An 18576-nucleotide genomic window follows, 5' to 3' on the forward strand; every position below is an offset into this window, starting at 1 on the left:
AAGGCATACGTGGACTAACACCGAGGCTATAAAAGGGCGAGTGAGAGCGGAGGCTCCGGCGGGTCAGGGACACATCGGCTGGAAGAGAGCGACGCCGGCTACTGCTCCGGTGAGCTCGCGTTCTACGACATCGCATCGTGGACTTCCTCCCGTGCCTGAGCCCGTTCTGGGGAGTCAACAGAGGACGCTACCACCTGCTACGGCCAGGGGTGTCTCCAGTGCTGTTGCCACCCATCCGGGTGGTGCCCCCAACGCCAACAACACCGGCATCACCTCTACGGGCGCTTGGACCTGGAGCTTGTACGACGCCGCCAGCGACGCCAGCCCAAGCACGTCGGACGCCGCCAGCGACGCCAGCCCAACCACGGCGAACGCCGCCTCGACGCCGCCTACTGGATCCATACAACGCCGGAGCCACACCAAACCAACCGTGAGCACGAACGCCGACCGCTAATAGTAGAACACTAGTAGGAGACGCTAGTAACAGTGTGCCCGGGTCGTGTGTATATATAGTCTTTGTGTTTTGTGTTAGGTTTGTTAATTTTGTGTCCTAGTGTGTGTGCCACATAGGGTGTATTAAATGTCCGTTTCTGTGGGTACACCCATCGCCTAGTCCATTCTTTCAGTCCGAGTGTTCTCCGGAGAGATCCGTGACATAGATATGTGGCGAGCTTGTGCCAGGATACATTTCCTTCTTCTTTGATCTGTCTCGGATTTTTCCGATCTCTCGACGGCAGAAAGTATGGATTTGGCAAAAACGTTAGAACTGGCGCTCAAGCTAGGGTTAAGCAAGGACGAGGCGATGCGTGTCTGTGACGAGGAGAAAGAAGAGGCCAAGAGGCAGAGAGAGGAAAGGGCGCAAGCACGCGCAGACGCTCGCGAAGCAGAAGAGCGCGAGGCGAAAAGAGCTCGCGAGGCAGAAGAGCGCGAGGTGAAAAGAGCTCGCGAGGCAGAAGAGCGAGAAGCTGGAAGAGCCCGCGAGGCAGAACAGGAGGAAAGAAGGATAGAACGGGAGAATTTTATTTTGTGCAAACAGGCGCATGTCACGGGAGGATATGAGGAGATCAGGGAAATGATCAGCGTTCTTTAGTGGGTACAGAATCTCCTAGACCGGCCAGAGTTTGGCCAAGAAAGCTGATTGCTCCTTTCGATGACAAGAGAGATGACTTGGATGCATATCTGCAACGATTCGAGCGGATAGCTTTGGGGCAAGGCTGGGAGCGCAGCGAATGGGCCACGGCATTAAGCATGTGTTTAGTCGAAGAGGCGCTGAATGTATTTGGAAGGATGCCTGCAGCTGATTCCATGGTCTACGAGAAAGTCAAAAAGGCACTCCTCTTAAGATTCAGGCTTACGGCAGAGGGTTTTCGTGAGAGATTTCGCACCGCGAAACCTGAGGATTCAGAAACCGCTAAGCAGTTTTCCTGCAGGCTATCCAACTATTTTGATACGTGGGTTTATATGTCAAACACAGAAAACAGTTTTCAAGGTATGCGCGACAAGCTGGTCACAGAGCAATTTTCAGCGTGTTGAAGCTCAAAGCTGGCGCCATTCCTGAAAGAAGGAAAGTAGTGTTCGTTGGAAGAGTTCGCCGACGCTGCAGACCAATTACTCGAAACTCAAGGGTTAAGGAATTTGAGTAAGGCAAAAGAGGAAACCCAAAAGATCCTAGAGACAGATGCGGCAAAACCAAGAGCATATGGCAGTGTATCTAAGGCTCCAGTAAGGTGTTTCCTCTGCGGCAAGGTGGGACACCGTGCAACTGACTGTCAGACTAGTAGCGCTGCCCAAAAACACAGGTTGTGTGTCAAGGTTGTAAGAGGAGGGGTCATACTCTGGATGAGTGCCGATACAGAATGCAAGACCGAGCTGCATGCGTTGGCGACTCTAGGGTAGAACTTATCACGTCACCCGAAGTTCCACAGCTGAAAGGTGAGCAAACGCCGCTGGAAAATGAGGCAGTAAGTGGAACGCCCAAGTCGAGAGCAGCAATGCCAGTGGTGGTTGGGCAAATAGGGGACCGTCCTATATTGGTGCTTAGAGACAGCGCAGCCAACACAGTCTTGGTTCGTAGAAGCCTGGTGAAGGACGAGGATCTTGCAGGGGAAGCGTCGGCCGTCAGGCTTGTAGTTAGCACAGTGAGGTACCTTCGTGAAGCAAGGATTTTAGTGTCCACGCCATATTATACTGGACAGGTAGTGGCAAAATGCGTAGACCAACCAATTTACGATCTCATCTTGGGAAACATTACGGGTGCAAGAAGTGTCGAAGACCCCGATCCCGAGTGGAGGGTGCTCGATGTTGAATATCCAAAGGAGGAAAGGCCCGCGACAGCTCAGACGGGTGCAGTCAGTTTCACGTCGGCAGTGGAGACAAGAGCTCAAGCGACAGCCCGAGCGACGCAGCGTCCACTCTCCACTCCTGTTACGATGTGCTTGAGCGTAACACCGCGCGAAATTGCAATTACGCAAAAAGAAAACCTGAGCTTGAAAGCCTGCTTCTAAAGAGTCGGGCAAAAAGGTGAGAAGAAAGAAGAGTCGGACGTCATTCGAGTATCAATTGGTAAATGGTCTTTTGCACAGGGAACGCATATTTAGTTCAGGAAGGCGGGTCCAACAGCTGGTGTTACCAAGAGATATGCGAGAGACCGCGCTACGCTTAGGACATGACGCCATTATGGCCGGATACCAGGGTGTTCAAAAACTGTGTCTAGGATCACCGAGGAGTTCTTTTGGCCGGGTGTTCAGAGTGACGTTAAGCGCTTTGTTCGCTCATGTGACGTGTGCAAGCGCACAGTTCCGAAGGGAAGAGTTGGTCCTGTACCTCTGGGCAAGATGCCAGCCATCGAACCACCGTTTAAAAGAGTGGCTATTGGCACTGGATAAAGAATTTGTTCTTCGCACTGATGTATCAGATAGAGCATTAGGAGTCAAACAGCTGAAGCTATCTATGCCAATGTATTTTTTTGGTGTTGTTGTTTTGTTGTTGCTGTTGTTGGTGTTATGTGATCATTCTAGGGAGTGTGTTGTTGACACAAACATGTTTATTAAGGACTCTGTACGGACAACGGCAGTGGTATGTTAGTGTTCTGAAAACGCCGTTTGTGTGCTATGTTAGTGGTGTGCGTTTGTTGTGTGCTGGACCGCTGCGGTGTGGTGTGTGCTGGGTTCAGAATCGCCACAGAAGATAGTCGGATGGCTTGATGGCTTGGAGATGAGGGTGACGTGAGCAGTTTTTCATGGAAAAACTCTTGACAGAGGGGGGCCATTGTAACATATATTAAGGCGGCTAAATTAAAATTTTAAGGAAAAAGGTGTGAAGAAGACGACGCGAATTTATCGAAGAATAAAGAAGAGGAAGAAGAAGCATTCGGTGAGGTGGAGGGAGATGATTGGTGGAGAACCATTCGGTGAGGTGGAGGGAGATGATTGGTGGAGAACCATTCGGTGAGGTGGAGAGAGATGATTGGTGGAGAAGAGAAGACGATGACAAGGCATACGTGAACTAACACCGAGGCTATAAAAGGGCGAGTGAGAGCGAGGCCCGGGGGGGAACAGCAGAGAAGCGGAGGCTCCGGCGGGTCAGGGACACTTTGGCTGGAAGAGAGCGACGCCAGCTACTGCTCCGGTGAGCTCGCGTTCTAAGACATCGCATCGTGGACCTCCTGCCGTGTCTGAGCCCGTTCCGAGGAGTCAACAGAGGGCGCTACCACCCAAGCAGCACAGGCAATTGGCCCAACATTTGGACTGTACTGGCAAAGCTGGCCCTACAAAGGTCCAGGATGGGACCATCCTGTTGCAATATTGGGTCGATGACCTGTGCTGCTTGGGCACCTCATACGGCCAGGGGTGTCTCCAGTGCTGTTCCCACCCATCCGGGTGGTGCCCCCAACGCCAACAACACCGGCATCACCTCTACGGGCGCTTGGACCTGGAGCTTGTACGACGCCGCCAGCGACGCCAGCCCAAGCACGTCGGACGCCGCCAGCGACGCCAGCCCAACCACGGCGAACGCCGCCTCGACGCCGCCTACTGGATCCATAAAACGCCGCAGCCACACCGAACCAACCGTGAGCACGAACGCCGACCGCTAATAGTAGAACACTGATAGTAGACGCTAGTAGCAGTGTGCCCGGGTCGTGTGTATTTATAGTCTTTGTGTTTTGTGTTAGGTTTGTTAATTTTGTTTTGTAATGTGTGTGCCACGTAGGGTGTATTAAATGTGCCTTTGTGTGGGTACACCCGTCGCCTAGTCCATTCTTTCAGTCCGAGTGTTCTCCGGAGAGATCTGTGACACTGTTGGATCCTGGATGTGTCACGTGGTGGCTTGGCGCGTTTAAAAGAAATGCTCGAAGCGTTTTTCCAATAAAAGTTGGAAGTCTGCGCTCTGCGTGTGTACGTGTTTTCTTGTCTTTGTCCCTGTTTCTTTCGCGCAGTATAATAATGAATGAATTAGCAGCGATGTTCGGGGTGGTGGGGGTGAAAAGCTTTTATTCTACATATATACAGAGAGGTGTTCGGCGGCTTCCCCTGGTGAAAAGCCTTTTTGGATATTAGGCGCAGCCTCTAGTTAGGAATCCATTGGTACAATAATAATAATTGGTTTTTTGGGGAAAGGGAATGGCGCAGTATCTGTCTCATATATCTTTGGACACCTGAACCACGCCGGAAGGGAAGGGATAAAGGAGGGAGTGAAAGAAGAAAGGAAGAATAGGTGCCGTAGTGGAGGGCTCCGGAATAATTTCGACCACCTGGGGATCTTTAACGTGCACTGACATCGCACAGCACACGGGCGCCTTAGCGTTTTTCCTCCATAAAAACGCAGCCGCCGCGGTCGGGTTCGAACCCGGGAACTCCGGATCAGTAGTCGAGCGCTCTAACCACTGAGCCACCGCGGCGGGGCTTGGTAAAATCCGCCGTCCGGGGTTTCTGGACCAATGCCCACTTGGTCTGGTGGTCCGAGCAGCCGAGCAGCTCCCCCCCCCCCCCTCCTATTGTGTAGGGTGAGGGTTTGGGGAGAGGGCTGTGGTCTGGTGGCAGGCCCACAACTTGTGGCTGGCATCAACTACCTCCCCACAGTGCGAGCACCGACCATGGACAATAGGGTTGAAATATTTCATTATAGCCGGGTATTCGTAAAAAGTCGGAGGAGAAAGCGCACGTCTGCTTTCCCAAGCCCTTTTCGCGGGGGTGAGGTGCCTTGGTGTTCGTGCTGAAAGAAAATTGGTTGTTGGGGAAAGAAAATGGCGCAGTATCTGTCTCACATATAGTCGGACATCTGAACCACGCTGTCAGGGAAGGGATAAAGAAGGGAGTGAAAGAAGAAATGAAGAAAGAGGTGCTGTAGTAGAGGGCTCCGTAGTAATATCGACCACCTGGGGATCTAACGTGCACTGACATCGCAGGGCAGACGGGCGTCTTAGCGTTTCGCCTCCATCGAAACGCGGCCGCCACGGTCGGGTTAAAGCCCGGGAACTCCGGATCAGTACCCGAGTGCCCTAACCACTATGCCACCTCTGCGGGTACTCTTCCAGAATTTTACAAAAGCAGAGTAAGGGTTGGCCCACATCCAAGGTATCAGAGTCGGCGAGGCACTGAGGAGATTAGAGCTCGGGCAGGCGCGTGTGCGGCGGCTCATGCACTCGTGAGGGCGCTTACTCGGAATTTGACGGTATAACTACGTGTCAAGACTACGCTCCTTGTTAAGTGGTGAGTCACGCTACGCTGCAGAAGTACAGTGATGAATCGAGAATCATAGCTATCCATCATCATCAGCTGCCTGACTACGCCCAATGCCGGGCACATGCCTCTACTGTGTCTCTCCAATTAACCTTGTCCTTTGGCAGCTACGGCCACCGTATCCCCGCAAACTTTCTAACCTCATCCGCCCACCTTTTGTCCCCGCTACGCTTGCTTTCTCTTGGAATCCACTTTGTTACACTTAAGAACCAGCGCCTATCTTGCCCTCGCATTACATGCGCTGCCCAACCCAATTTCTTTCTCTTGATTTCGACTAGGATGTCATTAACACGCGTTTGTTCCCTCGCCGACTCTGCCCTTTTGCAGTCTGTTAATGTTACAGTTATGATTTTACAACCGCACACATGTTTGGTTTCTCTAAAAGAAATTCCAAAGCTGGCTACGTTGTCTCTAAGTTGAACCCTTTTCGTTATCCTCCGCGTTTCTGTCCCATAGGTGGATAGCGATGAGATACAGCTCATAGGCAGTAGGTGGGCGGGTGACATTAAGAAGTTAGTGGGGTAGGGTTGCCCCAACTCGCACTAAACAGGGCTAATTGTAAAAATATGGGAGCGGCCTTTGCCCTGCTGTGGGCGCAGTCAGGCTGCTGCTGCTTATGATATGCTGATGACAATGATATGCTGCTCTTAAAGTATATGGGTAAAATTCTATTCATGACCTAAGAGAACCTGCCCAATGCGCTCCACCCGATTCTCATTCTTCTAGTTATTTCGCTCTCGTGATTCGGGTCTGTGGTTACTACCTTCCCTAGGTAGACGTATTCCCTTGCCAATTCTACCTCGTTGCCTATTGCTGACTGCTGTTCCCTTGCGAGACTGTTAAACACTTCTTTGGTTTCCTGCATGTTAATTTTTAGACTCGCCGTTCTGCGCTGCCTGATTTGCTCATTGATCATACATTGTAGTTCATCTCCTGTGTCACTTGCAGAGCATTATCATCAGCGAGTCGCAGATTACTAAGGTACTAATCTCCCTAACTGTTCGCAAATGACCGGTTCCCGGGTGACCTGTAAAATTGCGAAAGGAAAAAAGGCTATCTCAGCACAATGTATTCCGGTGGTGTGGAGCGTGGTGAGATAGAGAACTTGTGCTTGAAGGGCTGTGTGTCCTGCTGCGACCGGGGGCTTTGTATGACTGGCTGCAGTAAGGTGAAAGACTTGAATAAAAGTATTTAGCAGCATGGAAGAAAAAAATACCGGGGACAAAAAAAGAAATAGAAGGAAAAAGATAAGATAGGGAAGGGTTTGAGGAAAGGGCGAAAGGAAGGGGGCTGGAAGGAGTGTAGATTTCAGGGGTTGCCTAGAAATGACAGACGGAGGTACGATGAAAAGGTAAAAGTACAACCATAAATTAAACAAAGAATAAAAGTAAGAGAGGGGAAAACGTGGGATTGAAAGAGTAAAGGACACTGACCCGGGAAAGGGGTAGTGTGAAAGAAACGATAAAGTGGCGATATGAAGTACTGGGAAAACCTCTGACCGTGCACAAAAGTTTCATAAAGAATTACTTTTTTGCCGGAATGTACGTGAGAAATTCTGTTTTCCCTTGATATGTTGATTACTGGTCGTTATCAACTCAAGACTACACATGCTCGCTCGGAGGTCTTGTTACGTCGTGTACTGCATCATCCGAATTTCGTTCTTATAAACGGTGGCGGTCGGCCTTTGTTGTAATGGGACATATGATACTCATTATTCACAACAGCGCAGGCAACAAGGACAAAAGGAGAAAAGGTTTCCTTCGCTGTTGTGAATAATGAACCCGTACCAACTCGCTCAATTTTTTTTCGCATATGATACTTTCGCATTAAAAAGAATTATCACTTGGTAATTCTTTAATGAACTGGCTTCGGAACATTCATGGCGAGTTACTTGGACGACGCCACCCGTGGTGAGCGGGATATCTGTTCAGCTTGTTTTTCTTGGGCCCTTACCAGATAGGCGGGTAACGCACCAGGACACATATTGCGCGTAGTTATTTCGTTTACATGGTCACTCGGACGCAGCACACCACTGCTTTAGTCTGCGCAATTCCTAATTTCGGAGCGCTTCGTTGCTTGCTGAGAGGAAGCGCTGCCCGAAATTTTCAAACAGTTGAGGTCTAATAATGCACGGGAGGCTAATTCGTCGACGGTAGCAAGCAGTGTAGGTGGAAAACCTTTTCCTGCATAAAAACAGCGAATAAAATTCCGTAAGTGAACGAAACAACACAGCCGACCCCAGATTCGCATAATGGCAAGCTACGTCGCTCCCTAAGCGCGACTCTGATATCCCTGACCATCGCTCTTACGTGACCGTACACTAAGTTTTGTACCTAGGGCCGCCGACGTGGCTTAGTAGTTATGGTGACTGGCTGCTAAGCCGAGAGACGCGTGTGCGATCCTGGCCGCGGTGGTCGCATTTCGATGAAGGCTGTTAGAGATGGAGGAGCCCTTTAGTAGGCTGACTCGTTGAGCACCGCAGGTCCCTTCTCCGAATGACGTTGTCGGACTCTGTTGAGGAGGTAAAGTGTACAGTAGCGTTTGCTTACATTTTTACAAGCATGAGAATCAAAAGTTGGGATCTCTTGGAATGGAGGATCTTTTTCACTGCACTCGCCATCAAGTTTTATATCGTTCTTCGTCCCTAAATTCCGTAGGTTGAGGACGCCCTCGCTGAGGTGGGAGTGGCCTGAAACTTTCATTCACGCGCACAAACTCAGACCACCGCACATAGGGACACGCCTCCATCACATGTCGAGACTGGGAGAGAGGAGGATGCCGTACCTCGGGCTAACGTCAACTGTGGAAGGCGATGGTATCTGGCCATTCGAAGGTTCCAACGCGCTGCTGACACCTGTTCTTCACTAGATGACAGCCGACGCGCCAGGATAGATCGCAAGGTCGGGTCGAGATCCCGAAAGGGGTCGTTCGTCTTTTGAGATGCTTGCGAAGAATGCGGACGATGACCGTAAGCCCGTCGCTGTACTCGGCACGCTGTCTTCCACCGGAAAAGAGGCCCCTTTGTTCCCCCAGCATAGTCGCGACAACTGTGGGAAATACCTGCCGCTCGCTCGCTGCGGCGGCGTCTTTCAGGCCTCCGGTCTCTGCGCCATTTCGCCATTTCTAACATTCTCACTTTTAAAACAGAGGCGCGATAAGGTTAGGCTAGTGGCGTCATTTGGTGATTAGGAACGGAACCATTGTTGTCAACATACCGACGCCCCACTTAAGCCTTAAAGGGGCAGAATCGTCATTGTAAGTAAAAATAAAGCAAATACACCACTCATTTAATTTCTTATGGCGAGATGAGACGAAGCGAAACACCGGTGGCTCATCTGTGGCCAGAGAATGCGCTTAAGAAAGCAGTAACAATGATGAATCCAGCCCGCAGCGAGCTGTCGTGCATCGAAGGGCGCCGCCACGTTTGTCGCCGCGGAACTGCAACTGCGTACTCGCCGTCCTCTTGGCCGACGACAATCGGCGGAATTCTTTTCCGGCGGCAGAGATCGGTCCTGGACCGATCGGGTTGCCGTGGGGTATTTCGGCGGAATCTCGGCCACGGCGGCGGATTCCGCTCACTCTCGCCGCCGAATGTGCCGGTGAGAATGCGCCTTGAGGGTGATCGTTTGGCCCCGCAATATATTATGATCCATAGCGCAGAAACAAAACAGGAGACAAACACAAACGCTTTGTTTGTCCCCTGTTTTGTTGCTGCGCTATGGATCATAACGCATACCCACTAGCCCGAACCATCACCTTGTTAACCCACAATATAGTCGTTTATTTTTTCGGTTAGAAAGCACTTTGATATGGGTGTTGCGCCATGGTGTTCTAGTACTAGGCGTAATAAAAGGAAACAGGCATGTGTTTTTCAAATAACTGACATACTTTAGTTGAAAACATATCTTAATTATGTTGAATAGAACACTCATCAAAGTAAAACATATGGCAGTTAAATCAACTAATTCTTTGTTGGTTGTCTCGGAGTTCACTCTGGCATATATAGTCACGAATAGTTGTGGGAATTTTCGGGTTTTTGGAACTTCTCCTTTAATAAGAAATAAGAATAACGAGTTGCTACTTATGCCTGCCAAATAAGTACTAAAAACAAGGTGTGACTCTAGTAGGTTGAGCGGTTAACTGTGATAATAAAAACGTACAGGACACTTGTAAAAAATCGTAAGCTTTAGAGGGTAAGGTGACATGACAGCTGGTTCGCTGTCACCGAATAAGAATATGGGGAATAAAAAACCACGTGAGACCAATATCTGTATACTCTCATTAAGTTCCGGGCCAAAAGTATTGCTGTATATGGCCGGACGAAAACAAATTCCAAGAACTACTTTTTGATGACCAATTATTCGACACACCCAAAAGATTCCTACATTACTGCTGACATGAATGCGCGATGAAGGAAAATTATTAGAGACAGCACAAGGACGCTGGCACCTCGGCGCGCTGCTCTATCAGAATCACAACGGCATAAAATGAAATAGTTGACATTTTGGAAGATTTCTAAATATTCACAGTTATCATGAAGCCGCGTCTCGGTCAGTGCGATATAGTATGAGGAGAAAATGTATCTATTGGGGATAATAAGGAGCTATATTTGTTTATTACGCTTCTTATATTTGTATACAGGTCGGCCGCACGAGAAAATTTTGAGGGCCGGTCGCGCATCCCCAGCTTGGGGAGGCAGGGCTAGCAGCAGCGATAGCAGGCTCACCGCGTAGCTCAATTTATTCAGCCCTATCAGAGACAGGATCATAAATGAAGCATTTTTTATTGATAATCAGTTTGTTGTAACGCAGCTAGAAAGAAGGCTCTGGTTGACTACGAGCGAATTACATTAGTTTTTTTCTTTTTAGCTACGCAGGTAACGTGTGAAAAGCTTTGACTGATAGATACGTCATTGGGTTTGAATTGGCCACGCAGCGATTACACATTCCTTTGGTTTTGAAGTTGTGAACTTAGCAATGATGGAACGTGTGGTTTCTCTCGGGAGTATGTGCCTGGTCGGTGAGCACGCTGGATGGAATCGGCAGAAAATGAGGGAAATACAGAAACTATTGCGCCAGTTACGGTTTCTTCAGTGCCTTGCCAAGATTCTTTGGAGTCAGGAAGACCATAGAAAATTAATTTGTCACGACATCACCTGTCCCCCATTTCTTGAAGTCGTGAGTGAAAGAAGCATTTGTGTGAAGACGAATCTTGGACTTCCTCTTTTAGGCGAGACCCTTCTTGTGAAAACCTTGAGCACGTTAGCTTGTTGTTCTAATGTATCAAGGCGATGTTGAAATGCCGCAGGTTTGGTCCCGATGCCATTTTTATTGCTTTGATATCACTGGCGAGCTCTGCATCGTATTTACCGGCTTGCAAAGAACACGCACGAATTTCCTTTAGAAACAGGAACATAACTGACATTTCCTGATTTGAATCTTAAGGAAAGCTTATATTTCGAGAAGTGATTCAGAGCGGGTGGTGGGATCTGGATTGAGCTCTGCATCTCCCGGACGTAAAAGGAAGCAATACACGGAAATAATTCAGGTAAATCAGGTTTTCGCTTTCCGTGGGCAGCGGGCAAGGCAAAAGCAAAAGGGACCAGTTGTCATTTCTACAGAATTTATTAGGCAGGTAGAATTAACCTGTGCAAGAATACAGAACGAATTCAGCATGGCGGTCGGTGCGCTGCTGCCAGGTCTTGTGGCCAGCATCGATTATACACAGCCTTTTATAGCCAACGGTGAAGTCACGTGGTTGACGGCGAAGGTCACGCGTGACGAAGAGCACATGAAGATCTCGGTGAAAAGACGGTGGTCGTCGGGACAAGGTAAAAGATAGTCCACATCACTGTTGTAGCTGGTAGGCCCTTTACGTCGTGGAGGCGCGCGTGAGGTCGCCTGCGTTTTACCCAGACAAAGATTAGTGTGGGTAAAAAAATGAACATAATGTAGCCTGCCCGCGCTGGCAGGCAGACAGCAAGAACCTGAGCAAGAAGGCAGAACGGGCGGCGCATGGCGGTCGGTGTGCTGCTGCCAGGCCTAAGCTCCCGCCTCATCGATTTACCGTCGGAAATTGATAACTAAGGCAATAGAAATTCCGCCTCGTGTGACGTACATGTATACAACCAATTATATGATTGCTGGAAGGCAAGATCTTTGATTCGTCTAATTATATCAATTTTAACCATTTGTCATCTATCCACACCAAGTATTTCTTTACCCTCATCATCCTGCAAACCCAATTCTTTTCACGGATGAGCAGGATTTGAGCTCGGCTCTTGTATTTCAGTTCAGCACCTTGCATATGGCGTCTCTCAGATGATGTAGTTGCTGTAAAGGTAATCACAGGGCAAAGTCATCATCAGAAATGTCGGTAAGAGTCAGTCGAGAATTTTTAAATATTGCGCGAACAATATCTTTCTCGACAGCTTGGTTGGCCGTTCTGGCGCGCAAAGATCGAAAAACTAAACCTCCTCTGATCCTATATCTTTCTGACCTTGTGAAAACACGAACTGCGCTACTCTAAAGTCCAGTGCAAGCTGGCGGTGTTTGATCCCGTAGCTAAGGCCCCTGATAATTGCCCTTTTAGGAGTGTTGATGACGTTATGTTCACCTCTCACTCCGCCGGCTGCTTTAAAATAATGCAGTAATACATGGAACTGCCGAATTGTAACCTGAAAAGGACACAACGTAACCATAATTCAGAACACAGAGAAAACGAACGCAATAGAAAGCGCCCATGAAAGGCGAAAAATGAAAACTGAACTTAAGGCAAACAGTTACGCCTCAAAGAGGTCCAGGCCGAAGAATAGGGCAGTAGTGCATCATAATATTCTCAGAAACGTTTTTTGCATCCATAATATTATAAATTTATACAAAAATTGAAGTATCATACTTTTTGTTCTCTACTGTATATTAAAGCGGAACTTCAAGACAAGCACAAAACGGGAAGGAGGACATGGGGCAGCGCTAGTCCCGCGGCCTTCTACATCCTTCGTGATTGTCTTCAAAATGCGCTGTACTATTTCTAAAAAATTTGCGCCATCGATCACGTCTGAATGTTTTTTGAAGAGTTATTATATTTTCCTTTCTCTTAAATTCGTTCTGCTGAAACATTCTCTGTAAAACGCGTTTGGCTGAAATGTGGCTTACACTACGTTCAAGAACGAGCTTTAATGGCGGACTCTTTCTGGTGATTACTCTAGCGAGCGTCTTCTGCCAGAAATGAAAACTCCTAAAATCTACGGCACTCTTTTGGCGTTCTCCAGATGTTGAAGCAGCGACGTATCTCTTTTCTTTCGCGGCCCAGACTACCGTGCCGCCCACTGGGGCGAGCCGTGCGACGGACTGAAGGGCGCGGAGACATGCGTGGACGCCAACACTGGCTGCTTCAAGGACCGACCTCCCGAGAGGATCACTGCCACGGGCTGGTCGTGCCAGTGCGTCGAGGGCTTCCCCATCCATAGCCCGGCTCTGAGGAGGTGTCAACGAGGTGCGTGCATCGTCAGCGAATAGCGAATGACTATGCGCGACCCAGCGAGACAAAACGCGCGCTTGATTTTATGGCCAGAGCTGTTCTTGGGAAACCGACCTTAGCCGTCATGTAGCTGAAAGCTGTGGTAGTTTCTGGCACCGTTCCACGCGCCCAGGCGGTCAAAAGAGAAGAAGATCGACAAGTAGGCAATACGATGCAGATGAAGTGAAGATGAGAAGAATACAAAACAGAGTGCCGCAGTCAAGGAGAAGTTAAAAAAAAATTGCAGCAACGCTACAGTTGAAACAGGATCGCCGAATGCTTTAATTAAGCCGTATCCTAGTTAATGCAGTTGTTCATTCTCATCGGTTGTACTCCTTCGATATCATTCGGAATGGAATGAATGAACTAATGAAGAAAATTATATTGAACAGGATCCTTTAAGTTGTAAGAGCTCGGCGTCCTCAAAAGAAATATTTGATGTGCACGTCTTTTTTCATGTGTATGTCTGTGTGCGTGCGGGCGCGCGTGCCTGTGTGTGTATGTGTGTGTGCGCGCGCATGTGTGTGGCGAAAACATGGTATGTGGCCAATCAACAACCCGTAGAATTTGGTCGATTTTGTGCATCTGGTCCATGTTGTGTCAAAGCCCAATCGAAAAATCTGGACCCAAGTGTAAGAACCACGGACAGCATATCTAACAAAGGCTTCCGACTTCTCCTGAAAAGTTATCGGAAAATGGGAGAAAAGGCATTTTGGATGCTGGCTGGCAGTTCTCCATTCGCATCTCCTTTTCTCCATATATGATGTCAAATGTTGTGTGGAAAGCTGTGGCTACGAAGAAGAGGTTTACACAATTCCTTGTGGAAGCTCCGTGTAGCAGTGAAAGGCGCGTCGCGAATTCGCGACGCTCAGAATTAAACGGCTCAGTTGATCCTCAAGTATGGACTTTAAAAACAAATGAGATTTTTGAGTCTGAGCCATGGTATTACCGTAACCACAGATTTATTCTTCCAGAAACAGGAACCGAACAAAAGCGACATTTTTTCGTGCAAACCGAGGTGTTTCCAAACCCTCAGCTGTACAGTAAATGGCTTCCAGAAGTCTTTATTCCTAGATATACGCTCTGCAATGTCATCGCAGATCTAGTCCACATGGTCTGGACCTGTCCATTTTATATCTACCAGAGGAGAAATGTACAATCCTGGAAGACCTTATTGCTCAACCACGAAGCAGAAGAACAACGCAAAGTCACCGGTCTCGCTCTGACCGCCGCTGCCGAGTCCAAAGGGATTCCGGCAGACGGTTAGGTGAATGAATGATGGTTTAGGCTATAGCCTTCTCCCCCGTCATTTTCGATGGGTGCAAATTAAAGTTATTTCTCTCTGTCGCCAACTTGTGACCATACATAATTAGAAACAACTCAGAGCAACCTTTAAGCACCTGTTCAGCATAAGAGGCACCCATTTTTTTTGTGCAACACGCCATACCCAATATGCTTCTATGAGGATAAGTTACCAGCAAGAATGACGTATACCAACATCCTTGTCAGGAATAGGACATTAAATGAGGATTCGAACTTGGACTAGTGGAACTGTTAGAAAATGTGATAGCTATAGATTGACGGAAACTATTAATGCGAAAGCATTTAGTTCGTCGTCTCACAAAAATTTATTCAATCAGGTAATTCCTTGATTGGACGAAAGGTCATGACGTCGTGAGCACCGCGTGACTACCAGTGGACCAACGATAGGGCACCGGCCAATTTTAAAATTTGAGGGCGGCGAAAATTTGGAAGTATGTCGACCCCGAATATTCATACACAAAGGTGAATGTTAGACGTGATATTACTCCTCAGGAGATTACTCTAAAGCATAGAAGTAACTGTCCTCAAACGGAGCCTTGTTCCACACCACAAGATACCAGGCCCATATATGATTAATTTAAACACTCTTTGACGGGGCTAGTCCGTGCTGGAACAGCATTTACGGAGACACAGGGATACAGGGACGAGCGATCGTCCGTGTCTGTCTCCCCGAGTCCCTGTAGAGGTTTAGCTGTTCCGAACTGATTTTAAGAGAAACAAACTGAGAGCAGGCAGACAAAAGAATGGCATATCCAGTTTACTGACACCAAAACAAGAGCTTCGAATGAATTGTGGTATCAAACGCCCAAAAGAAGTCAATAAATTTTCTATGAATCTGAATGCCGCTATATTGATAAGAAGATATATCACGGAAAAAGTCGAAAAATTTGATTTCGCAAACGTTTGTCTAGAACCAGGTTGTGCGCTGCCATTTGGTCCTAAAATAGATCTTGTGTTTTATAAATATTTACTTACCATTGTATCTTGTGGTTTCTGACCATAGTCGCCGGTAGTGACACCGAAGATAAAAGGGTCACATTCGCCAACATCGACGGAGAACGAAGAATACCGGAAATAATGCATATATTTCACATAGATAGCGACATGTTCACATAAATGCAGAACTTAAATGCACTAGTGATGCCTGTTTGGCCATGACATTTGTTGCTCTGCAACCTTAGTATAAGATGTCAGAAACCGTCCCAAAAATGTTCAACAATTTTGCGTGGAGGACAAGTAAAGGATGAAAAGAAGTGGTGATCATAAGTGAATATGGACTGAGCATAAGTGCTGAGCGCGTCTGAATTTTTAGGGCCATGAATTATTTAATTACTTTTTATTAATATACCACATGGAATGACCTTTGGGAAAATAGTACATTATAACTTTGACAACAGGTTAGCAATTATTTAAGTTCAAAGCAAAGAAACATATTTTCGCTGGCTTTGTTAAGATGTGAAGGACTTTTGCATGGAGACTAAAAATTATGCGGAGAGTTTTTTTTTTCGTGCTAGTTTGTTCAGTGCCCTTTCCTTTTCGCTGTTTACACTTTCGCTGCTTACAATTACTCTTTGGGAGCACCGTATCAAAGAATGAGGTAATGGAGCATGAAGGAAGCAATGTCGTGGGCTGCGGCAGATGGTAAAGGCGACGTTTTAGTGCAGTGTGTAAGATAGTCGATGGCAACGATCACCCAACGGTTGCCGGTTAATGTGCTTGGAAGAGGGCCAACCAGGTCAATGCCAACATGCTCAAAGGGTGGGGCTGAGCAGGGCAGTGGCTGCATAGGAGCGCCGAACGGCGAGGTGGGTTTTTTCGGCGCTGGCATTCAGGGTAGCACTGGACTAACTGGAGAACATAACGGTACATCCCATGCCAGCAATACCAATGACGTGAGCGAGTGAAGGTCTTCAGTAAGCCTTCGCAGGCACACTAGGTATCATCTTGGTAGTATGAGCAAATGACGAAGCGCGGACGGGTCGTAATGACAAGCAGTCACTTGCGACCATCCAGACAGTATTTCCGACGCCAAAACAAGTTTGTCTCTGATGGGTAAATGGCGGGACCGGCGACAGAGAGCACGGGATCGCAGTCGTGACAATCGGCCAGATAACAAATCCAACAGGCAACCGATCCATGGGTCCCTGCGTTGCTTGGAAGCCATATCAGCGGGCTTAAACGAAAAAGAATGCAGGGCAGATATAAAAGACACTTCCTCAGACGGCAGAGGGGAACATGATAGGGCATCAGCATATTCATGTCTACGGCCGGAACGACATACAACGTGAATGCGATACTCTTGTAGTCGCAAAGCCCTTTTCTCCAGTCGTCCTGAGGGATCTTTCAAAGAGGACAGCCAGCAGAAGGCATGGTGATCGTTGACAACGTGCAAAGGGCGACCGTACTAGTAGGGGCGAAATTTTACGATCACCCAAAAGGTGGCTAAACACTTCTTCTCGGCGATAGAATCCTTGTTAGAGCTTCTGTTAGTGTTAGGCTGGCGTAAGCGACAAAGTATTCGTCAAAGCCAGACTTGCCTTGAGCGAGAACTGCACCAAGGCCGACACCGCTGGCATAGGTGTGGACTTCTGTTGGAGAACGAGGGTCGAAATGGCGCAGGATTGACGGAGCCGTCAGAAGGCCACGGAGTGTCATAAAAGCTTCATCACAGACAGGCAACCAGGTCGAAAGTTCGTGGCTGGAAAGAAGATTGGGCAGGGGGTCGATGATAGTGGCAACATCGCGCACAAAGCGGCGGAAGTAGGAGCAGAGGCCGATGAAGCTGCGGAGTTCTTTCACAAATATGGGCTTTGAAAATTCTGCCACAGCTCGCAACTTTGCCGGGTCCGAGAGGACGCCATCCTTTGACTCGACATGTCCGAGAATTATGTGGCGCCGAGCTCCGGAGCGGCTCTGTTAAAGCGATAGGTTTACTGGCCGCGAACTTGAGATTTCGCCATGGCGGTGCTCCGATGAGGCACATGACGTCACAACGCGCGCCTCGCTGCGGATATTTCTCTCTCTCACTCTCTAGTCACTACTGCGCATGCGCCACTAGCAGCACCGAGCCACAGGTGTTCTTCCGCTGCGCAGCGCCTTTCCTCAAAATCCAACTTTAAATTTTCAGTTTTCTTTTTTTTTGCCTCCTTCATTTATTCCTTCCTTTACGGCGCGGTTCGGGTGTCCACCGAGATATGTGAGACAGTTACTGTGCTATTTCCTTTCCTGAAAAACCAAACTAAAGAAGGGTGCCGACGGCGTTCAGAGAGTTCATTGCGTTGACTACTTTGCAAGGCAGTTCATTTGCACGAAAGGAAAGGCGCACAAACGGCTCTGTGGGTCATTAGAGACCTAAATCTCGCTTGCACGTACGTTGCGTTGATGTCCAACTGCAAAAGCCTGCTTTGGTTGAGTTCCGCACACTGGATAGGCAGCGCGCCCTGTCTGCTACCCTTGGAGGTGGCATGCAGTTAATGGTTGATCGCGAGAGATTGATCACTAAATTAACGCTGCGGTCGAGCTGTAGCTGCAGTGCCGCATGTTAGCCACAACGCTGTCAGTGCTAATGCATTCTGGCCACATCTTTCTCTCACCATATTCAGGGAGCCAGTTATACGCCCTTCCTCTGCTCAAAGACATCGCCGTCTAAAACGTTGTCAACGCCAACTCTATTGAACACAGTGAACACCAAAATCTTTCGCTTTGTATATTCTAGATTAGCTGGCCTAATCTACATTAATTAAAAAAATCGAGTTGGAGGCCAGCGCCTGCCAGGATTCGAAGAAGTGTCTCAAGGCGCTGGAGCTGAGACTAAATATCCGGGGAAAAGATCACAACGTCGTCCAGGTAACCAGAGCATGTGTACCATTTGAGCCCTGGGCATGACAGTAAATTCATACAGCCCGTTGGGGGTGACGAAAGTAGGTTTTGAGGGATTGGCCTGTGGCCATCGGCGCCTACCACTAACCGGAGCGCACCTCCAATGAAGAAAAGAACT

General features: G+C 48.3%; 1 protein-coding gene and 1 non-coding gene across 9 annotated transcripts in view; one reads left to right on the forward strand and one right to left on the reverse strand.

Annotated features, from left to right (window-relative positions):
- LOC144096773 (uncharacterized) overlaps nt 1-18576 on the forward strand; it is a 352209-nt gene that overhangs the window by 216534 nt on the left and 117099 nt on the right. For all 8 annotated transcript variants that reach the window (XM_077629652.1, XM_077629655.1, XM_077629653.1 and 5 more), the window contains one exon: nt 13050-13232. In XM_077629652.1, coding sequence (XP_077485778.1) covers nt 13050-13232 — 183 coding nt within the window. The remainder of the gene's footprint in view (nt 1-13049; nt 13233-18576) is intronic.
- On the reverse strand, nt 4826-4897 carry TRNAS-ACU (transfer RNA serine (anticodon ACU)). The gene has a single exon. It is a non-coding gene; the product is annotated as a tRNA-Ser (tRNA).

This window comes from Amblyomma americanum, chromosome 7 (assembly GCF_052857255.1).
Source record: "Amblyomma americanum isolate KBUSLIRL-KWMA chromosome 7, ASM5285725v1, whole genome shotgun sequence".
Lineage (NCBI taxonomy): Eukaryota > Metazoa > Arthropoda > Arachnida > Ixodida > Ixodidae > Amblyomma > Amblyomma americanum.